Below are 24,598 nucleotides of genomic sequence, written 5' to 3'. Positions count from 1 at the left end.
ATGAATATTTATTTATGCCACAGAGGTTCTTCTCACAAAAGATTGCTTTACCTTACTAAAATTTCCACCTGATTTCCATATTGCATAAAATGACATACTTTACTATTACATCACACATATATTACTTACTTTATTTAATATTTCTTTTTTATTGAGTCTCTCTCACTCCACAAATATGTCTGTCAGAGTTTTTTAAATACATATTTTCATTACACAAACCAGACAACTAGCACAGCGGATTTCCAACAGCAGAGATTTTAAGCACCATAATGCTACCTCCTCATTATTCACACAAATATAAAGCTACATTTTACCAAGAACAAGACCATACAGTATTTTTTCAAGAATCAGCTCAAATTACTGAATTAATTACATTGTAATACTGAAGAGCAACACTCAAAAAACATACTAACATAAGCATTCCCATTCTGTAAAATGTTATAAGCATTTGCTGTATTTGTAAAAAACCAAACCAGTGAGCTGCTTTCTGGTTCTGTGCTAAGGGAATAGTTCAGAGAAGAGATTTAATATGCATAATTACAGCTGTTAGTCTGACTTTACTCCAAATAAATACATGCACTTAAAGATGCTATGAAATGACACTTTTTAATGTTGAAAATGTAATCAAATAATGAAACTGGACTTCCATGAGAAACTATACATACAATTTTTAATAAGTTCCATATGATTGATTCTCTAACCAAAATTCTATTATTTATGTATTGCATAGTAGCGTTACATGCAAGGAAATCCTTATATGCTGCATGTGTGTCAACAATCAGAAAGCATTCCTACAGTAGTAGTGTTTATTTAGCAGAAATAAACAAGTCTTCATTGTAATAAGAAATGAATTCATATAGTGAAAAATGAGAATCTCTTACCAATAGCCTTCCTAGTAAGCTAAGTAGCAACTCTGCAGCTGGCCATTCTGGTTTATTGACTGTTGAAAGAAGATCTTGAATAAAGTTCTCAAACAGTGGCCTGTAATCTTCCTCCCCTTGTTTACTGCCACACCTGTTAAAAGAAAATGCTTTTTGTAAGCGAATTTAACAGTCATATAAAGTTTTTATTCTGATATAAACAGAAGTAATTCTATGTTTAATCAGAAAAAACAGTTTTATGCAATTTCAAGAAAACAAATCTGAAATACTAGCAGAAAATTTGTTTTATTTGTTTATAGAGAAATAGCTTAAACAGTTATCCCTCCAAGTTGAGCTGGAAATAAAGTAGCTAATCCATGACAGCAGAATTTTGTTGCTAAGATTTTTATTTTTAGCTTTGCAAAAGTCTGTGTTAACTTGGATAGACAAAGTAGGTAGAATTATAAAATTGAAGCTAGAGTAGGATATTTAAGAGTTGGTATGTTTATATTCTTTAAGCTTGATTTTGTTTATCTGATAGTGATAGCACATCTCAGTATTATGCTTCACAAAGGTTACAATCAGAATGCTAAAAGAACACCAGCCAACCAACCAACAAACCAAATCAACAACAAAAAGCCACCAAAAGTTAACATACCTGATACTTTTTGACTTCTACATATCATCCCTAAGTTTAACATCAGAAGCATGCAATTGCTAGATGTCTTATTAAATAGCTTTTCAGTAGAAATTATTACAATAGAAACCTAAAGACTTGTTCTTTGAAATCCTATAGTTAATTTAGGTACATTTGCTATTCCTTTTTGAGCTAGTGACACTCTTAACTTTAGCTCAGTGAAAGTAATAATTTGGTGATCAGATTTTTATATCTGATCATCGAATCAGCATGATTTCACCACTTAAATATTTGCTCAGCCTTCAGGTAAGTTAGAGACCCATAATAAAGGAATCCTACATTAAATGTGAGACAGCTTCATAAATGTATGAACAACACTCTGCAGAATTTCTCTTCTATAAACATTTTTGTCTAGGCAAAAAGCTCTCTTAGGCATTTATAAAGTATATTATTATAAATAACTTTGGTATTTGTCACTGTTCAGTGGCCAGGTTTTAAAGTATTCATTTGGAGTTGGGTTTAATACACTAAAGAATGCAACAGAACTTACTTCTTAAGAAAAATAGAAAGGAAGTTTTGTGCCGTCCTCATGGCTGTTTCATATGAGTTAGTAATAAGCACATCTTGATCCACCTAAAAATAACAAGATAAATGTCTATTATCTCAGCATAGATCTGTGATTTCCAGATCAGCATTTCTTATGCATCAAAAAATTACAGCAGACCTAAAATTACAATACTTGATTACGACAGCACTGTAGTAAAGTATTATACCTACGAACACACATTTCTGCACACATACATAAAGGAAGGCTTTTAAAAATATCTTACTTTCTTGTTTGATTCCTCCTCAGAATTAGAATCCTTTTCTGCTGATGGTAAGTGCACCACACACTGAATAAGTTGCAGAACTAGCGCTGTTACCATCTGAATGTACATAGGCTCTCCATCAGTGTCACTGCTGTTTAACCTGTTAATAACAAAATACAGTTTTAACACTAAAAGTAAACAAAAAGGACAAAACACAAGAAAAATTTTTGCTACTAAGCAGTATCTTTCAAAAATTATTTGAAAGGTAGATATTTCACAGCTAGAAATCCACATTCTAGACATTAATCTATTAATTTGCTTCTTTTTATGCAGTGTAACATTTGACCTAACAAAACCAGTAAGTATTATTCTTGCACAGAATAAACTGAAACAGCACACAGTTCAGTGGCTGAAACAGCTACAGGAATATTTAATAAAACAAACATCTACCTGTTAAAATACTTAATAATACTTAAACAGCTTATTATGTATAATACCATGTTCTCTCCAACACAACGCAACAAAACACACCAAACTATTGCTGTAATAATTTTTCTGTAGTATTTAGTGTATGTGAAATGTATAGGACTTTCAGAAAAAAGAAAATAATGACCATGACCTACACTGACTTTAACAAGGGCTACACCTACAATAATCTGCAGAAGCATTGCATACTACAAATTTCAGCGGGCAACTGTCTCAAGCTGGTAAGAAGACTATGTTTCTCCCTGATGTAACCTCAGAAATAGTATAAGTTTACTGCCCATACACACACACCAACACCACCTTATTGCTACACTTAACAATATCAAAACGTGGAAAACTCTGACATATGAGATGATATGGATATGAAACTGATCCCCTTCCTGAAAAGAGTGCTCTGAGTGTATCCTCAAAGCAGTTCAGCCAGAATTATCCTACAAAGATTTAGCAATCAAGAAATTATGTAACTCCAAACAGAATTAAAGAACTGACTCACAAAAAATAATCCTCAACACACACTAACTTTACACTCATCCACATTCTTAGTGAGAAAAATAATGTTTCAATTATTTTTGTAAGTAGGCACTAGAGTGATAGCATAAAACCAAGAAATTATTACAAGACGTTTGTCAAACAATTTGTTTTGAAATCTCACCCTGCAAAAAACTATAAATGCTATAGTCTACAAGTTATTAATTTAGATCAGAAGTTACCTGAAGTTTCTCAAACTCCTCTTGCTGGTTGGTAGTCGCGCAAGGGAAGTGAAAATTTCTTCTAATATTAGCTGTCTGTGTTTTTCATACCGGGAGAACACCTATTTAATAGTTACAGGATTATTAGACAATGATTTATTGTTATTTTAAATATATTGTAAATAATTATATTAAAGCATACACTTCACATGACACTTCAATAAATTACAAATCACCTTATTGTTATTGAGTTGCTTTCTCAATGCAAGCATTTCTGTAAAAAATAATTAAAACTTTTCCAAATAGAGATTTAAAAAGAATCTTTATATAACATAAAAGTGTAATAGGTCTTGAAAATAACTTCTATTTAAAATATTTTTGTCAACAGTATAACACACTACTTTGGAAAGTCAAACAGTAGAATACTAAGTTTTTGGACTTAGTATTTACTTCTCTAAATACAAAGAAAAACTCTGTCATAACACAATTTATGTGAACACATGTAGGTTGTAAGAGTACAGTTTTACTTAATATGCCAGGCTTTAATATTGATGCCTGACATGATATGTTCTTTCAATTTACAGAATCAGAACTGTTGATTTTGCCTCCCCTTTTGTTGGGCAGAACTCTGAAGTATATAGTTCTTACAATTATTAAAATCTCCCACTCGTACAAGGACATTTGTGTTCGACTACATTTTTTCTGAAATAATATTTTACCTACCCTGTGACTTTTCAGATAACCACCTCTTCTGAGGAAAAGAATTCATTCTATTATACAGAAATACCATACTAGTTCTATGACTTATTGCATAAGTTCAAATCTGAACATAGGAAATAATGAAAACAACATAGCTAGGATTAAAGATTAAAAAAAAAGAGATTTCTTAAAATAAAAAAGGGACAGGTAAGAGGAAGGAGTTTGTGTTTACACTTTAACTGATAAATCAAAATTAAGAAGCTTCTTGCTTGAAGTAGGCAATTTCCTTCTATACAATACTCTGCAAATAGGGGCAGGTCAGGTAGATACAACACTATTTCCATATTATGACATCGAACTGTAAAAACATGCAAGAAGACCATTAATTCTACACTCCCATTCTCTACCAGAGAGAAAACACAGCCTATGTAAATGCCCTAAGAAATCTCAGCAGGACAGTCACGAGAACCCACAAACTGGAAAGTACTTACTGCAGTCACTAATTTGATGGCACATAACTGTAGCTCACTGACATTTTCTACAAAGAAAGGTGTTATTCCCATCGATGACACCTATCAATGGACAGAAGTTATTTTAAGTATATAGAACTAACATACTGGTACTTACACAGTTTCACAAGTCGGTTATTCATTCAGCAGGTAAGGCATTAAACAATTACTTAATATTATTTGCAAATAAAGTTATTAAATTAAGGCATTGGTCTTATGAGGAGTGGCTGAGGGAGTATCAGGCTGTTTAGTGTGGAGGAGAGGAGGCACCAAGGGAGGCCTTATAGTCCTCTACAACACCCTGAAAGGAGTGTGTAGCCAAGTGAGGCTGGTCTCTTCTCCCAGCTAACAAGTGAAAAGACAAAGGAAATGGGCCATGACTTGTGCCAGGGATGGTTTAGATTGGATTTTAAGTGCCCATGGAAGCAGTTCAGCCAACATCCCCATAGATATTTGAAAGACATGTAGATAGGATGTTTAAGGACATAGTTTAGTGGTGCACTTTGCAGTTTAGACTTCATGCTCTTAAGGATCTTTTCCAGTGTAAATGGTTCTACTACTCTATACCTCAATACAATCAGGTTAAACTTTTCTTAAGTGCAGAAGAGAAGATGCAAATGACATACTGCACAACAAACTAGTCACTCCAATATTAAGAATTCAAAAGCTTGTACTGATTTCAAACTTCATGTCACTGAGACAATTATACTTCATATTTACTGTAGGAAAAGCAAAGCTAACATTTTTGGACAGGAATTCTGAAAAAAACCTACCTGAAGGATAGTTGTATCAGTGAGAAGCTGTATCTCCAGCAACTCTGACAAACTGCTGACAATGTCACAAACTTTGTTATACAACATCACTATAACTCTTTGCTTGTGGGTGGAACACTTGGCACGTTTTGCTTTTGAACTTAAAACACCACCTAGAAAATAAAATATGTATTCATTAATAATTTCAGTGTTTTGAATACTAGAAAGTTGATCTTCCTCACAAAGTGCCCCCAAAACAACTGCATGGCTACAGCTTTGCAAAAGCTATTTAGAAAAACTACCCAGTAGCATCAGCTCAAAAGCAAGAATTTCACATGATAAATATTTTTCATAATTACTCTAAATGCTGGACCTAAGATTTTTAGAAAGGATCTTGAATTTGAAGCCATGCATCTGTAGGTATGTACATGAAAACAAAAGGCTAGAAGCTAAACAGTTTTCCTTGAAAAAAATTATATACATGGCTAGTCGCATTTCATATTACTATGAAATCACTTATTTAAAGATATTATAACTGTACATAAAAGTTCAAACTTTTAAATACTTTAGTCTAAATACTTTGGTTGCATTGACATTATTACACTAAACTAAGGGGCTATATGACTAAGTTCTTCAGATGACACATTTCATTGTTTTTTCACTCTGTTTCCATCATTCTCAAACTAACATAGCATTAATTCAGGATACTGTATGTGATAAGGAAGAACTATCAGTATAAAAGCTGCATAAAAAAATCTTATTCCAGAAGTCATTTACATCATCATATAGTAGATTAACCTTTTATAGCTTTTAATATGGAGACATTTCTTAGCATACTAACCACCATGAGGATCCACTCTATACACAGGATCATACTGAGGATAGAGAGTGTTCTGCAAATGAAATTTTGTGTACTGAATAACTCTTTCTATTACGTCCTCAATATATACAGCTTTAGGCATATTTGGTGATGTCATAATATTGATAGCAGTAAGACAAGCATCAGCAGATTTTGTCACTCTTTCCATAATAAGATCTCGCCATAATCTCTCCTCATCTTCAGTGTCATTATTCTGCAATAGGCAAGAAAAACAGGAAAGTATGAACAAGAAATCAAATTTTTATTCTCACCAAGTAAAAGAAAATAACATTACATTAATATGCTTACATACATTCATGTATAAATTATTGTATTTCCTTTGCAATACCAAAATAATTTATTTTAAAAATCAAGTAATATTTGTTTTATTAGCAACAAGTTTGTAATGTCTCTCTAAGCTACTGGTCTTCAAAGTCCTATATTCTGAATTCTTCTGTTAGAACACAAAGAAGGTTTCTGTGTCTCAGTGGGAAGCACTATGAGGGAAGACTGCTGCATGCTCTGTTTAAGAGCAATGTACATTAACCAAAATCTACTTCCTTCATCCGGTGTTTCCTTCAGTGGTACCAGTTGCTGCTTTGAACCATTTGATTTCTGCCACTAGAGGGAATTCTTACACAAAAAGGCTGTTCCAAGTCCATGAAAGTGGACTGTAAGTAAACAAATATTTTTTGCTTCATAGACCAACCTGCCTACTATCAACCTCTTTTCAAATATGCCAATTTAGATTACCATACACTATTGAGTCTCTATATTACAGTGTTTATATGAGGTACCAAAACAAACATACATGAGGTTAAATACAACCATCCAGCACTGCTTAAATATTGTAATAGCATTATTACACCAAAGCTATGGAGAATTTATCATAGTTTCTCTGGTACAGACAGCATCTCCAGAGAAAAAGGGTCTTTACTACCTGTATGACACCACACTCTAACACTTTTGGCTTTCTTTGTAAAGATCAGAGGTTGGTGAAACTATTAAAGCATCCTCTGCCTCTGAGAAATAAACTGACATGGAGGTAAGATATCTTCCCTGCACTGTAAAAGTAGCAACCTTACCTCTTAGGAGAGACTTTGCCACAATTATTTGAATAATTTTTAATAGTTTTAAGAAAATCTAAAACTTTTTTTTTTTGTTCCAAGTTTTTCTCTGAATTGCAAGCACTGGACAATTTAATTAACTTAACAATTTTGAGTTTTATTTCAAAAAGCTAAAAGAAAAATATCACTTTAAAATCATTAGCATAAAGACTTCATCACAATGAAGTAGACCAGGTAAACCAGTACTTCCTTTTTATGAATTTTTTGTATTGTCTAAGATATTCAGAACCATATACTGAAACTTTGAAACCCCTACATACTATCTAGATGAAAGTATTTAGGTACCAATAATGTGTCTGGTTTTCATGTGCAAGTTCAAATTCTTCCTTTCTCATATAAATCACTACTCTCTTATTTCTACAGATGAGGAGGTTTTTTTCTATAAAACTCAATTCTAATCTTGCTGCAATATTGCTTTGAATAGAGAGTGTATAAATAAATACATTCAATGGGAAATATGGAACACCAATCTCATAAAACCTCAAAATCTTTGAGCAGTTTTAGGTATGCTAGGAAAAAAACCCCATCCTAAAATATAAAACTTCCTGTTAATTTTATTTACATTGACATTGTCACTTTGTAGTGTAAGAACACTTAAACTTCCTCCTTAATGCTCAGGAGAAAGATAGACTCTGTGAAAACTGCAGTATCTCTTCCATTTTGTAAGGATGTTTTATGGACACATAGCAAAGAAATGTCCAACAATGCAAATTACACCAGAATTACCATGAATATTTCAGGATTACTATAATATCTAAAATGAAACAAAAGAAAATATAGTTGCTCCCGATACATCTGTTAGTTGTCACTACTATAATAAAACATGATTACTACTGAAAAAATATAATTAATTTAATTTTGCTTCAAGTATTAAAATTTGGCAAACTCAATCACAGATGTTATATCAGAAATCCCTTTCACACACAATACAGAGTATTTGAATCTATCACTAAATAGGACTCTAGTGAAGAAAACTATTCTGCACAATGGTGTGAAATTATGAAATTTCAAACTCACGTGGTTAAGTAAAGTTGAAAGTTTTGATCCATCTTGAATATTCTTCTCCAAAATATTCAGAACTTTTACTGTTTTATCTGTTGAGAGCTAAAACAAATAAAGAAACATGTCAAATAACTGCAGGAAAAGAAATTATTCCAAATTGCTGAAAAGAACATTGAGGAATGAAGGACAGAACTTGTACAATCTAAATTATTTCAGCTGTAAGCAATTTGGCATAAGGAGAATGCAGATATTATAATGGAAAGGGCAAAACATATACTAGGATTGCAATTAAACTTCATTTTCAACCAGCAAAATCCACAGAAACAAATTTTTAAATTGCCTGTTACTAATATTGTGTAGTTATTTGCTTCTAGAAATAGAAATTTACCAAATCCATGTATGATCTACAAATTCTAACTGACCATATAGAGTTTTATTAGGAGAAAATCCATACTGCATGAGCAAGCAGAAATTAATTCCCTGATACTCGAAAGTTAATAAAAGGGAAATGTATTCTTAGTATTAGTGTTAACTTCAAAGAAGTAGCATGTTGAAAAAAGTAAACTGAATTCACTTATAGATCTTCTGTACTTACTGTACACTTACTTCTGTACTTAGTAAGTAAGTACTTCTGTACTTACTTACACTTACTGTATAGGTATGATTAAATAATTTGTGGAATATGTAAACCTTGAGGAGAGTCAGTTTCCTCTCATCTGGATACTATTCACCATTGGGAGCGACAAAATTGATTCTATATAGACATATATGTATATATGTGTGAAAAATATGGAATAGAGGTTAAGGATGAGAATGATCAGGAAAGAGAAATGATCATGACACCCACAAACTACAAGGGTAGGTAGGGAAATTGAAGGAAAATCCAGGAGGAATAGCTAAAGTTGGGATTACATAAGTTTGGAATAGTCCAGAGTAATTATAATAGTACGTGGTTTCACAGACACTCCACAAATGTAAGTGGTCAAGAGCAGGAAAGGAGTTTAATGTAAGACTGCCAAATCAAGAGCTCCAGGAAGATTTAAAAGGAAATCAAGAGCACTGTTTCTAGAGGTGAGACATTAACAAGCTTGCACCAACAAAAGTTCCTTGAGCTGACTGGAGAAAAGCAGGACACAGAGGAGGACGTTTCAACAAAAATGTCTCAGCCTCAGAAAGAGTAACAGTTAGGGTGTTGTAACTTCCTAAGCACTTCAGCTAAGTGAGCAGAAGCTCAGCAGCTCTTCCACTCTGTGCGCCCTTGAAGAGGGTGGAATGTCATTACAGAAAAAGTAAGTTTTTTTATGTTAATGAATATTTTATGTTCCAAAAATAGTTAGATTATGAAGAAGTACCTTGTCCATAATGCCCATTGCCTTGATTTTTGCAGATTCACTACCCAACTCACTAAGCTGATGTTTGCCCAGTAGCAATTCCTGTGGAATCTCATCATCATCACCTCAAAAAAAAAACAAAAAACAAAACAAAAAAAGGTCCAAAAATTAACAATTCCATTTCTAGTAAGACTTCTAGGAAATTAGTATTTTTTATTCCAATATGAAAATGCTAACTGAAAAAAAAAGACCTGACTGTCCAAATAATCTAATGGTTCCAAATAATTAGAATCTAACAAAGACTGATAATGACACCTTTTGCTTGTGTTGAAACAATGAATATTGTTTAAGTATGACTGGTTCTAAAATACCAATTAAGAGCCTAAAATGAGGCATGCACTTCTGAAAGTCACAAACTAAATATTTTTAAAATACCAAACCCCATTTATTGCAGTTACTTCAGCCATAATTTTCAATTCAATAGAACAAATCTTGAACTATTGTAGCTTTGAAGTCTAAATCTGGGCAAGAGCAATAGATGAAAAACACATATGAAATTAAGCAACTTGAGATAATCTGAGTTTTAACTGTTTTTATATATATATATATATATATATATATATGTATAAAACAAAAATCATGTTACCAAACACAGAAAGATCCAATGACTTCACTTCTAAGTTCAAGTTTGCATACACTACGGCTTTAATAACTATATAAACTTGTTTACTATGCCCCTCCCCTTGTTTTAATCTTGTGACAAAGATGGTAGGAAAAAAATTAATGACTATTCCATTATCCACTTCAAAAGAAAGTCACTTTTGGCAACATGAACTACTTCCTTAGACACTTAGTTAAGGAGTCTGTTTTTCCACTGAAATAGGTAAGTGATTCAGTGTCTTAGCCATAAATTCAAAAGGACTCTGCTGTTTGAATTGAATAATCGTATCTGCAAGTAGCAGATGTGTAATTATGTGTCTCAGATATTGCTAGCAAGAGAACCATCTTGTTTACATGTTTGACAGAAGGTAACACCCTAATGACATCCCAAAGAAGTATCCTTTCTACTCCAAGGGGACTACTCATTATGATTTATGCCCCTTTTGGATTCTGAAGAGAGGAAGAAGGGTCTTCTTCAGGCAGCAGCAAGTGAAATTGGAAAGGTAAAGGCTACCACTGAAGGGAGAAGCCACATAAATCCAGTAGGCTCCAGCAAGTTATCACATGAAATTAAGTCACCATGAAGGAAGTTCAAAAATACCAACACACTTTTTTTCTTGGGTTTCTAACTGGAGTAAGCATTTTGAAAATTTCTGATGTATTACCAAAAGCTGTGAAATCCATGTCTTCCAGATTTTCCAAAATATTCTCTATTGAAGCAGTAAACCTTTTGAAAGTTGAAGAATCCATCATTTCTGGGGAAAAAAAGGAAAATTCATAAACAATTATCTTAAATATAAAGCAGAAAACACAAACTGTAGGAAATAAATCCTCTAAAAATACCTTCAGGTGTTAGTTTAGGCTCATAAGCTTTCCTCTTCTTTTGTTTTTCTTTCTTCTTCATTTTTCTAGCCACTAATTAAGAGAATAAGGAGTAAAACAAACACTTTCTTAAAACTTCAAGAAAGGATTATTTACATTTTTTACACTTGCACTCAATATTGCATTTAATGATGTCTAGTTTAAAATATTTAACATATCCATTAAAAAAGCACTAGTATTATGGAATAAAAGTAAATCCTTATAGTGATCAGTTACCCTCGCTGAGGCTAGGAGGAGGAGAATAATCATCCATATCAGAGTCATCGGGACTGCGATTACGGTAACGGCCACTACCAGAAATCCTCCTTCCTTCATGGTAATGACCACTTCTCCTATGGTCACCAGAACTTCTCCTGTCATGTTCTTCATACTCCCAAGCTTCATCTCTATCCTTTTTGTGTCTCTTACGAGAAGCTAGAAATAAATGTATTTTCATTTTAAATACAAATCTTATACAGTTAATAGTTCAAAATTGAACATTTTAAAATATTTGAAAGATGTGTGAATGTAGGGCTTAGGGACATGGTCTAGTAGTGAACTTTGCATCCGCTGTAGATTGGACTTGATGATCATAAAGGTCCTAAATAATTCTATGATTTCAAGTCCAACACTCTTGTATAGCTGTTCTCTAAATTGAATGGACACTTAAGTTATCAGATACAACTCTGTATGGATTACTTATTTTAATGTTTTCTTTTGAATTACAGAAAAACTGTGCTTAAAATTGGCAAAGATACCAGAAATCATTTAAAAATATGAATTTACAGGACATTTGTCTTTTTAAAAGCAGAGTAAACAAAATTGAAGAAATTAAAATAAGTTACAATCTTTTATAAGAGAATACAGAGATAATTTCCTCAGTTATCTAAACTGTAATTGTTACTGGGTGTCCATATTCCAATTCAGTGATTACCTTGTCCATCTAACAAACCAATGAGTTCCAATGAGATTTGGTAATCTATTTTCTAAAAGATATTCTGCTTTGCCAAGACAACTAAAATTTTGCCTTGATATATACTACAGGAAATTTGTGTAAAGGAGAAAGCTGGAGTCACAATTCTGGGCCAAAGAGCAAGCCCCTACCACAGATAATTATTCTAATTAATTTTCACGCAGGACCAAAAAGCCCAGCAAAAGTGAATGTTAAAGAAGTTGGAGTAAATATTGCATATGGATTTGGTGGAAATAAAATGGGGGAGCAGAATGACAGTTCTCTGTTACTTTGAAAGAAAGTCTTGCATGTTTTGAAGTTGACAGAGTGCTCAGTTTTGAAGAAAATGAAATGGATGAGGAGGTAGCTTTCTCCATGAAATCAGCCAACTTTCCATTTTTTAACATAATCAGCTAACTGAGCTACCAAAGAGATGTCTTACACAGACTGTACTGCAAAGATCAAAACACTTCCAAAGTATCACATTCCAGACTGGCAGTGTTTATTGCCAGTTTATTGCTTCTGGACCTGCATATAAGAGTCCTGCTATTGTACATCTCTACCAAAGTCTCCTTGGTATGACTGTATATAAGGTTGTTTCTGAGCAGAATGGTTCAAAGCATTTATACAGAACTGGAACTGAAGTTCTTACCACAAGCCATTTATTAAGAAACGTAAGAAACATACCAGGTTATAGTCAATAGTCAGCCTATGATCAGAACTAATAAAAATAACCCCTAAGGGAACACTTCTGTTTTGCAATGAACCCTAGAGGTTTCAAATTCCAAAAATGTAATAGAGGTGGTCCAAATCTTTAATATAATAACTCAGCTCAGGTTTCAAGATTTACTGCATCTGGATCAGACTGCCTTCTGGAAAAGTATAGCCATGTTCAGGATGGCAGAGGTACTAGCACTGCTTAAAATGGTTGAGAGAGTTAATTGTGACTGAAGAAATGGTGAGCCATGTGGGACCACTTAGTGGGTAGGAAATTGGCTGATGGTCACACTCAAATAGTTGCGGTGAATGGCTTGATGGTCAAATGGAGACCAATGAGAAGTGGTGTCCCTCAGGGCAGGGGTGGGTGCTGGGGCCAGCACTGTAACATCTTGGTGACACTGACAGTGAGATTGAGAGCACCCTCAGCAAGCTGCAAATGACACAGAGCTGGTGCACTGGAGGGAATGGATGCTATTCAGAGGGGAGGGATTGTGACAGGCTCTAGAGGTTAGCCTGTGTGAACTCTGTCACAAGAACATGGAGTCCTAGGACAAGGAGTAATGAGTTGAAACTGCAAGAGAGCAGGTTTAGATTAGAGATCAGAAAGAAAATCTTTATGTGAGGGTGGTGAGGCAGTGAGCAGGTTGCCCAGTGAAGCTGTGGATGCAACATGCCTGGAAATGTTCACGGCCAGGCTGGACAGGGCCCTGATCAACCTGGTCTAGTGGGGCACTCCCGCCCATGTCAGGGAGGTTGGGATTAGATGATCTTTAAGGTTGCTTCCTAAAACTAAGTCAAACCATTCTATGATACCTGGAGTAAATGTACTGGAGAAGAAAGTAAGAGTACTATGGGGAAAGGCTTTACACATCTTAACTGATTCCTTTGCCCCGTGAGATAGTGTTTTGTGAAGGCAGATGGCCCTTTTCCCAGTTCACAAATCATCTGTAACACTAAGCTCTGTAGGTTGAATTCTGACCCCAGTTACATCTCCACAAGAAAATTAACTTCCAATATTGCTTTCTGGCAGAATTTTAGACAGACCACTTTATCAATGCTGCACGACAAAACAGAATGGGTTACAGTTCTGTAAGCTCTACAAGACAAATAACGTGAACATTGGAGCAGCTATTCACAATCACTGCTCTACAATATTTATTTTGAAGTCAATAAAATTGACTAAAAAAGTAAGCATTAATAACATTTAAAAAGTTAGGATTTTATACATAAATAGATACTGTTTGGAATATAAACACCCAATTTCCTTCTGAATTCTACCAAACATGTATGCAATATCACATTTAGTAATTACTGCAAGAGAATGACTTCATCAATCTTTAATTTCTCATTATTTAGTTTAATGGCATGTCCCTTCTTAACAAAATATTCAAAGAAACTTCTCCTTTTCTATACTAATCACTATATCATATGTTTAAAGTTCAGTTTATGGCAAACAAAATAATTAAGAAATATATATTTTTAACAATACAAATCTACTCAGTGTATTTGCCATAGATCTTTCACTTTTGATAGTTTTGTCTGGTTTTAAATTTAATTCAGTTCTACACTATTCTTTAAGAAATACTGCAATTTATTTTTAAACCACATGTACTCACTGAATTAATTAGAATGATGGCCAAATCTCTTGAGTGGATATAATGAAACTAGAAATACTCAAGGCATATAATTATTGTGAAAGTTTTCCTTAACTTCTTCTACTTTGTATTTGAGAACTTCAACAGCCACTATGCCTAATACATAGATTAAGGTATTTGAAACTGTTTACAATTCTCTCAATTCCCAACCAACTTAAATAATTTTTGCTTAGTAAATTTATTTTTTAAATTCACTGTTCCAAATTATTAACATTATATAAGGGTGATATGATATGGTAAACAGAGAATATAGAATTTCTGAATTAAGCAAGTCACCATTAATCCTTTGCCAAAATTTAGACTGATTACAATTTACGTCAAGACATCACATTCATGCACAGAGAAGCATTATTCAGTTATAATTAAAAGGGAAAACAAACAATCAGAAGGACATTATTTTCAGCTTCTTCGATAAAGATCAAAGGTAATAGTGTTATAATTTTCACGTGCAAAAACACAGTGTTTATGTTGGATGAAAATTTGAAACATACTAAGAAGCAGAGCAAACAAATCTTTCTCTTTTGGACCTTAAGAAATACTAAACCCCAAAATATTATATTTTATGAAAGTTCATTAAGAAGTTTCTATAAACAAAGGTGCAAAACTTGGGAAAAACATCATTATAAGCAAGATTGCTTCTCAGGCTAACAGGCTTCTCCTGTAGCCTTGCATGGCTACACCGCTCAGACGGAACTGATTCCCTTTGTTTATTTCCAGTGCTGGTATACTGTACAGCCATAGAAACTAACCAACCATACTCCTATCAAGAAGTAGGAAATGCCTTCTTAACTTAGAGGCAAATAACAATTTTTTTTCCTTAGGAACTTTATTCAATTGTACAGCAAAACTCTAAAGAGAAGCTTCCTCTCTTCCTTTAAAAACAGTTAATTCAAGAACAGTAGAAGCAGCAAATGGTCTTTTGAGAATTCATCAAGAGTAACATCCATTTTTCAAGGAGTATGACAAGAGAAATATTTTAAGAAACTTCTGTGCAGTAAAACTCTCAATTTATTATGTCATAAAAATTCAAGAGGGGATCTTCCAATTTTCTTATCAATAAAACTAAGAATAATTCAAGAATTTATTTAATGAAATTTCTCTTTGCGTACACTTGTATGTAAATTCTGTGCTTCTTTAGAGGCTATGTTCCTTAATCTGAATAGTTAGAAATGTTTTTTGGTACAACTGCAAGCAAAAAAAAAAATCTAGAAAGCAGTTTCCAGTAAAGTAATCAGGAAAATAAATTTAAAAACTCATTGCTTTTCACCTTGGATGAAAAATTGCAATCAAGTCATTTTTCTTTTTAAAGAGAAACAAGAGTTCTTGGCCAGGCAGTTGTCAGGACAGCAAATTTGGGGCTGTATGTTTTAGGGTAGTCAACTTAAAAAAAGTGTATCTTTTTGTAAAAATAAAATATTAGTTTTTTTTAACTTTAAGGAACAGAATTATTTACTACTTACATTCAAAAGCTTCTTCACTGTCATTATCTTCATCAGAACTGATTTCAGCATATTTTGGTTTCTCATTAACTGTGCTACGTTTGCGCTTGTTCATTTTCACACGTTCACAAAGTGGCATGGTGGATTCAATTTCTGCCAGGAGCTCAGGAGGCAACTCCTTTAACACTGACTGATCTATGCTACCTATTAGTGGAGAGTAAGAAGAGCAAATGTGAACCTGAAGTAGAAAAGAGGGCCCAATACTACAATGCTTTCTCAGGAACCACTCACAGGATAACCACTAGCAATCAGTTAGATCACAGTTAGATAGACCTGAATGTATTTGACAGCCTTTTTTTTAAGTCCACACTACAGTTAGAAATAATAACACAAAAAATTGCATACATATTTCCTTCAATAAAATATTTTCAGTCATAAAAATGAATTACTTTTGAATCAGCTTTTCAATTACCTTTGTAGAATGATATTCTTGCTCTATTCCACAAAGTTTAGTCTTATTTCAATTCATCCTCTGAATTTATCAGGTTTTCTAAGTTGTTTATCAGTTGTAAGTAAATTATGGATTCTTAGTGCCTCATTAATATTTCTGTTTACTATCATTCATAGTAATTAGTGTACCCAAGACAGTAATATTCCCTTTTCCAGTAAGAAGAGACAACCTGTGGCAAAACTTGTGGGGCCATATCCCTAAATACAGGCCAAATCATTGACAACTCAGCTTTTGCTTCAGATTTTTTTCTTACCTCCTACTGCTAGCTTGATAATGCAATGCAAATTGTTGCTGGATTTTTTTACAAAACAAAATTGAAACATTTTTATTGAATACAGACAAACAGCGAGCTGAACAACAAATTAGGTTTCTTTTCCACAGTGATAAATTGGTAGACAATATCACACCATTCTCATAATTTTGAAACCAAGATTAAACCCAGGTGCAGTCAGAATGAAAGAAAATTGCAGGCAAAATTTTTCCAACTGACATAAGGAAACCAAATCAATTCAAAAGTATTTCTCTGGGGTTTGTTTATTTGATGTTTTATTTTTATTTATCGAAGAACCTATTACACAGATTTGCAGGTTGTCGGACTAAACTGTTAATCTTTTTCCAGCAACAGAAGAAACATTTTTGTCATAAGTGCCTCTCTCTCCTTCCCAATGCATACTATATTATTTAGAGAGGAAATCACCTCCAAATTGTTATACACACACATTCATCCAAAAAAGCCTATCTCCTGGATGATAATACACTCTCTTTAAACATCTTTAATTGGAATTAGAATAGTATTACCATGAAATTCCACCATGAAAATATATTCTGCAAGTCATTTAAGTCCATTTAAAAAAATAATTTAACTTCAAATATTGGGGTTTTTGAAGCGACATAATAAGACATATACAAAGTAAAGTGATAGTTAAAGCAGTTCCTGCTTCCTTCACATTGTGCTCACTGTTACCTATTTGTGTTAGGTTGCCATCCTTACACAATCACAATATACCAAAGCTATCTAAATTATCAATAATGCTTTTGAAAATGCTGAAAAACATTTCATGGTGTGATTGGCCATGTTTCTCAGTTAATGATTAATTTTGTGGACTATGCACTTGACTTCAGACTGAAGTACAGCAGCATGGGCAGACCATTTCCTCTGTGTATACCAGCAGCTGATTGGATAACAGCCAGGTCAAGGCTGGATGCTGCAGAGCTGTGCATCTGAGCTCTGTGTCCCCATAGTTTGTATGCCTATACAGTGCATAAGGAGCGTACATCCAGCCCCAGAATGCAGAAAAATTAACATATACAAGTTTTAAGACAATTTCCACAGATGAAATTCATAGAGGGCTGGCTGTAAATCCAGGTTCTCTAATATGTATTTTCAAGTTTATGCCCGTTGATAATTTCATTAAAATCAGCAGGACTACACACTTAGCATGAACTCTACGATAAATCTGGCCAAACAAAAACATTGCAAAAGACACCTACAAGTAAATGAATGAAAGTTGCATTAAATCCTCAAATGACAAACAAAACTTAGAGGCTATTCTATTGTCTCCTAGGAATATCTGTTCTTGCTTTTTCTCACTGACTTTTTATTTTGTACTCATTTTCAAAATATAAATCAAAAATCACAGTATTCATTAGACATAAGTGGAAAAAACTGACTACTTTAAATATTTGTAAAATTAATTCAATTTCTGTCTCAGAATTTTCAAGTTTCTATTTATTCAGTGCTAAATTCAACTACTGCTTGATTTTAACTCTCCTGTTACAGATATTTCAGATTACCGTATAAGCTTACCCATTTTTCTTTTCTTAGGAAATAGGTAAAGCTTCCTTTATTCAAGTACAGAACATCAGAAAAGAGAACAGATAGAATTATTATAAAGCTCTCTATAAGCTATCATTGATGTTTTTCATTCTGTCACAGTGTTCCCTGAAGTAAGTGTGCCACATACCCAGTTTTCTTAGCTGCTGAGGATTGTAAACAATCAAATCTATGGAGTTTTACTTTTGCTGTACAAAGGAGTTAAGCATGACTGCACACATACGTACAATTCTTATATATATGGAAAAGGACTTCTCAACCTTTCTAAAGAAAATCAGGGATATTCTGTACTTTTGGTCAAGTCAGAAGCTTGTTAATATTTATTTTACTCTATTAATCATGCTATCTTGAGTCAGGGCAGCTCAAAAGTCACTAGAAATATCTTACTAAATTCCTTCTTTAATATCTCCTATTTTATAATGTAGGCAATATTTTTTTTGTTCAGAGTGGTAAAGAAATACTTACAAGAATCCAGCTCACCTAAGAATCCAGTCACGTGGCAATAAGAATTGGGTTATAAAACACATACTAATGGCTTTTCAGTTTATGGGAAACTTTATAAAACAATTAATAGGATATGTAACACAGGCCTCTTTAAAATTGACAAACGCATGTACAATCATTTTTAATTTTCAAATTTTTTTGCTAAGTTTGCTAAGACCTAGTACCTACTTTCACGTCTTCACTTTATGCAGTTACATTTGGCTGTAGCCTGCATGGCTTTTTAAATAGTAAAAAGAAAGTGACTTTACTAAAAAGTTACTTGACAATCTAATAGAATGCCCAAATATCTTGTGGAAGGACTGTCAGCACCAATGTAAAAACTCAATTTTCTGCAATGTTTGTGATTAGTGTACACCATATGTCTCAAATGAGACTATAAGCATGTGTATTCTTCAGATGTCATTTACACATAATTTCAAAACTTCTGCAACTATTAAAGTGAAAACCAGAAAAAACCAAAACAAACAAAAATAACAACTAAACAACCCAAAACCAAAACAAAGAAAAACAAAAATCCAAACAAACAAACAAAACCCAGTAGAAAAGTACCATCATAACAAAATCTTTTTCCTACTGCCAGCCAGAGCATTCTAACGAACTCCACACTGGTGAGACTGAAGGGAAGACACAGAAGAACAATTCATATCAAAGAACTGCATACATGAACAGTCACTTCTACAGTGTTCCTCCAAACACATGCAATGCTGTCCACAATCTACAGGCAAGTTATTTCCCAGAGAAGAACAAATTCTTGGTTTTGCTTGATTGCTAGCATCAAAAAGTTTCTAGGGAAAGATGTTAATGAATCTTCATCCATTACTCAATGTCCACTGACCCTTAAGATAACATGTTTTCTCACCAAGCATTTCTTTACAAAATATAACAAAGTTAAAGATCAATCACATAATCTCAGTGAGAAATTAATTGGTCTGTAAGCCTGGTCTCATATCTTATTATAGTCTGGGAAGCTTTCCAGAGGGTTTTATTGTGTATAGTAGAAAAGTTTGTATAAATATCTACAGGATGTAGTATTTCCCTTCTCCATATATGGCTTAAAAATTAATGGAAAAGAACAGATCTGATTCACAATTCAGTATTGTGTTTTGCAGCTTCAACTTTGTGGAAGAGCTTTAGCTAATAGTTTTATGCATATGTTATCTTTAGGAGGATCCAGTATCACTTTGTGTTGACTTTGCAAGTCAAGTAGATCTTCCTGATCCAGGCAGACCATCCTTCAAGAGAGGTTAAACATTAAAAAAAGGTAACATCCTTATGGACTTTTGCTGGGTCCATTCAATATGGACAGCACAATTATTTTCTGACATAACAATCTCTATTCATGTTAGTTTTATTTGGCTTGATGTAACAACCTCAAACAAGCACCTATGGAAAACAGGATGATTCTTAAAGATGGTTAGGTGAGCTTTCCAGGATCAGAGAGGCTGTTCCTGTCATGAAATCAAAACCAACATGAATAAACTCTTATTTTCTCTTGAATGATTTATCTTTGCTTTCCAAACTATGGAAGATAACTGCACGGTTTAGATCAGATCTTTACAATTTCCTGTGAACTAACAAGATTAAAATACACTTAGAAATCTAAACTCTGAACTGCTACTTTCATAACTATGAGACAATTAATACAATGGAAACATAAATATTCCATATTTTTCCATAAATATTCCATATATTTCTGTTTCTGTTGCCCAATTGTCTGCAATAAGCAAAACTGCAGTTAATGCAAATTCATATTTGTAGTCTCTCTCTATATCTTGATTTTAAAATGTACCTTTTCCAACTATGAAGACATTATATGAAAGAATACACAAGGGTCTGAGAAGGGAATAATGCCACCTGTTTGGGGTGAGGTTATGAACCTTCCCATTTCTCATAGTTTAGAAACTGAAGTCTGACCACTGAATTTCTATACTAGAGAACTGTCACTCATCTTCATTTGGACGTTAAAAAAACCCCCTACTGACTCCAGCTCAATTTTGTCCTTTTCTTGCTCCTTTTTTGTCACAAAAGACATTACCTGCTACTGGACTTCTCTTATTTTGCCAATGATTAATATATCCAGTCTTGTTATTATTACACAGGTACTAAACCCACCTTCCTTAAATATCCTCTCTGAGCATTTGATAAAGGATATTACTCCTTTTTCTAATAAAAGCTGACAGTCTAACTTTCGTCTTATGTCAGGCATATACATGCAGGAAGGAAAGCAGTTTCTTTCTGGATTAGCACAACCAACTTTGAAACCTGTGCTAAATGAAATAAAATATCCTTATTCTATAAGAAGAGTGCTGCTATCTTGTTGAATAGCCATGTCACTGTAGCCACAAAAGCTGAGACTCGAAGGTTAAATCTACAACAAATTCTCATGCAGATAAAGTTGTGTTTCAGTTAAGGAACTAAAAGGAGAAAAAAAAAGGACAGAAGTATTTCCCTATGTTGTAAGCTCTTTAGAAAATAAACACCCTTCTAAAATAGCTAACTATTGTTACAGCATAGCATTCAGGCACTGGAATGCAAAGGGCCACATAAGTGCCTAGAAACTCATAAAGACGTTGCTGGTTAAAGCTGGGGTTTGCACACTTTGTCAAGTGTGCAAATTTAATGATATCATTTCCACCAGGTTCTCCCTTAAAATGCTTCAGTGTGTTCTTTATATAGTGCAGTGAGCCCCTGGTGATGAAGCAGTCTGCTGCCCACCAGCTTCACACTTGTCAAAATAATTTTGTGCCCTGAACAGTTTCAGGAACAGAAGGGGAAACACAGGGAAATCCCAGTAATCTTTATAGGTGAATTTAAGTTTTGGGGAGGACATATCTGCTCATATGATGGAAGTTCCACTTTTATCTCAATACCCTATCATCAGCTGAAAAACTCATAATCAAATGAATACGGGTGACATTTACACTCTTTTGTCTCCCCTCTCCCCTTCACTGCTGTAAAGCTTACAGAAGGGTATACAGCTACATCCTACAGGATGTATCCAAAAGGATATAACCTTCTATTGAGTGCCTTACTCTCATTTTTTGACTACACATATGACGGGATAACTCCAGAGCTCACCTCACATACACTCATGCCAGAAAAAGGATGGAGACTGAGATGCCCTCACCACCACCCAAGGGGCTGCACACACAGGAATTCTCTGCTGCAATCAATTTAGAAGAATGGAGAAAGGCAATGTTAGGGAGAAGTATCTCGTACATTTCATGGAACCTGCTCTAACGTATTTTTTAAAACAATTCTTCCTCATCTCCCCCAAGAGTAGTACAAAGGAAAGGCTCCCAGCCTAAAAAAAAAAAAAAAAATTCAGACTCCCTGCTTTTATTCCAGTCCTTAGCTCTGGCCTTGAAAGATGAACCCAGACAGCCTGGTCAAAGAAGAATTGGACATTGCAAAAGAATAATTCCATGATATAACAGAGGTCACCATTAACCACAGTTAAGAAACATAAATTCAAGAAGAATTTTACAATAGTACAAAATATTCTGAGAAGAAATAAACATTTTTAGAAGGAGGGAAGATATTTCAAAAGGGAACTTTGAAATACCCAGGCAGAGAGCAGGGGATACATCCAACACACACTCTCCCAAGATGCCAAGAAAACTCACACTTACATTGGCATCAATGATGTTCTCAAGTATACGATTGTTGTAGGAACTTACTGCTGGCCTTATTGCAGACTTTTTGTCTGTATAGAAATTGATAAAAGGAGGCTAGAGCAGTCTAGCTTTCCAAGACGCTGTACAAAACAATAAGGTAGTACTCAGAAGAAAAAGAAGCAAGGTTTGCAGTTTAAATAAATCTAATACTGCACAAACTCCCTTGCTTTAATTAATCAGCATTAGGGGATACTTTGAATTTTGCTGTCATTGCTTTTGAACACATGCATTGAAATTTAGGACAAATCAATCTATTGTTTTAGGAAGTTAAGGTATTTTGTACAGTTGCAAAATCCAGCATGCAATTATCTGTTAATATGCTTCTATTAATACACCTTTCAGTACTTAAAAGGGTCTTACAAAAAAAGTGGGAGGGTGGCTTTTTACACTGGCAGATAGCCAGTGTAAAGGGGGAACAGTTTTAAAACAAAACAGGAGAGACTTAGTTTAGATGTTGGAAAGAAGTTCTTTACTGAGAGGGTGGTGGGGTACTGGAACAAATTGCCGAGAAGGTTGTGGGTGCACCATCCGTGGCAGTGCTCAAGGCCACACTGAATGGGGCTCTGAGCAACCTGATCCAGTGTAAGGTGTCTCCACCCATGGCAGGGGGTTGAAATGAGACGATCTTTAAGATCATTTCTAACCTAAACCATTTGTTCACCCTATAATGATCAATGTTTGGGATCTTAAATTTATGACTAATGTATTTTTCCAGCCAGGTATTCTAGTTGCTTACTAGCCTGAGACAAAATACCTTAATTAAATAAAATCAGATTGTTCCTCAAAATTTCTCTTCTTGTAAAATAAAAACTTCTATATAAGGAATACTATAACCAAAACCTCTGCAGAGTATAAGTAAACAAAAATAATTATTTTACATCTATCTGTGACTTCTAGGCACATCAAGAAGACTTGCTTACTTTTCTTACTATTGCATAGAAACATTCTCAGTCCTTATCACTGAAAATATTGTATGAAGCTACTATTTTTTCTTCTTCAAGATAACAATTACATAAGGAACAACAACAAAAGATTGCCGATGTTTTAGCTTTAACTATATAATAGAACAGGAAAGTAGCTCAGAAGATAATTAAACAGAATGTATATTTAAAGAAAAGTTATTCAATGAAAACAACAGTTCAGTAATTTAAAAGACATAAAAGGTTTCATAACTCTTTTTCTGTTTGCTGGTAGTATTCCCACAGAGCAAAAAATAAACTCCAAATTTTACATAAACAGTTTAAATTTTCTTACATGAAAAGAGTCACCTAGAACAATGTTGAGCAACATAAAAGTTAACTCTCCAGAAGCAAATATCAAGCTTTTTGGTAATTATATTTAGTAAAATTTATCCTTTGGCTAGAAGAAATTTCAAGCCAAAAATTTCAAGCACATATCCCTGCACATAAGCCAAGATCAATAGCCACTTTTAGAGCCTTAGACACATCAACAAGTCTGCTTTGCATACTCTAATTCACATCAGCCAAATTGCTGGGCCACATTTACGCTTTGCAATGCATTGCTGAAAAAATTATTTACGCAAAATAGCCTTAGCTATTCCCAGAAGCGAGAGGAACTCAATCAAGCATTCATGTCAATGAACCAAGAGCAGTTTTAGACTTTCAAGAAATTGTTCTGACAAATTAGGTAATAAATGTATATCACATTTGTCAAAGAAATTTTTTGAAAATCAACTAATTAAACAACACTCTCCTAAATTTGCAAACAGACAAAGATTCATATTGCAGATGAATCAAAGCATAATGAAATTAGTGGGCTGGGTCAAAATCATTGCTGCTGCTAAGAATTCAATGTGACACATGCGAAGTTCACTCTTCCTATCCAGAAAAATACTGTAGGAGCAAGAATCAAAATATTTACCTACGTAGTAAAGTCTAAAATAGGAAACAAATAGCAGGAAAGCAGCCATCAGGCAAGGCTCTGTGCTGAAAATGTCACCTCTTTTACTAGTAATAGATTAACATAAGGAATTACTCCAGTGTGCAGTGGCTGATTCTTGCTATG

The 24,598-nt window shown here is 33.9% G+C and overlaps 1 protein-coding gene across 6 annotated transcripts in view; it reads right to left on the bottom strand.

The window, feature by feature from the left end:
• The window catches only part of NIPBL (NIPBL cohesin loading factor), a 150,664-nt gene that overhangs the window by 27,654 nt on the left and 98,412 nt on the right, over positions 1 to 24,598 (bottom strand). For all 6 annotated transcript variants that reach the window (XM_068177048.1, XM_068177052.1, XM_068177050.1 and 3 more), the window contains 13 exons: positions 16,069 to 16,251; positions 11,519 to 11,716; positions 11,264 to 11,335; positions 11,086 to 11,175; positions 9,782 to 9,885; positions 8,445 to 8,531; positions 6,283 to 6,514; positions 5,463 to 5,614; positions 4,672 to 4,752; positions 3,503 to 3,603; positions 2,328 to 2,466; positions 2,048 to 2,130; positions 882 to 1,014 (listed from right to left, as the gene is read on the bottom strand). In XM_068177048.1, the coding sequence (XP_068033149.1) occupies positions 882 to 1,014; positions 2,048 to 2,130; positions 2,328 to 2,466; positions 3,503 to 3,603; positions 4,672 to 4,752; positions 5,463 to 5,614; positions 6,283 to 6,514; positions 8,445 to 8,531; positions 9,782 to 9,885; positions 11,086 to 11,175; positions 11,264 to 11,335; positions 11,519 to 11,716; positions 16,069 to 16,251 (1,655 nt within the window). The remainder of the gene's footprint in view (positions 1 to 881; positions 1,015 to 2,047; positions 2,131 to 2,327; positions 2,467 to 3,502; positions 3,604 to 4,671; positions 4,753 to 5,462; positions 5,615 to 6,282; positions 6,515 to 8,444; positions 8,532 to 9,781; positions 9,886 to 11,085; positions 11,176 to 11,263; positions 11,336 to 11,518; positions 11,717 to 16,068; positions 16,252 to 24,598) is intronic.

Source organism: Anomalospiza imberbis, chromosome Z, assembly GCF_031753505.1.
Source record: "Anomalospiza imberbis isolate Cuckoo-Finch-1a 21T00152 chromosome Z, ASM3175350v1, whole genome shotgun sequence".
Lineage (NCBI taxonomy): Eukaryota > Metazoa > Chordata > Aves > Passeriformes > Viduidae > Anomalospiza > Anomalospiza imberbis.
Note: the sequence above shows the minus strand (reverse complement) of the source record. Positions and strands in the feature narration are given on the sequence as shown.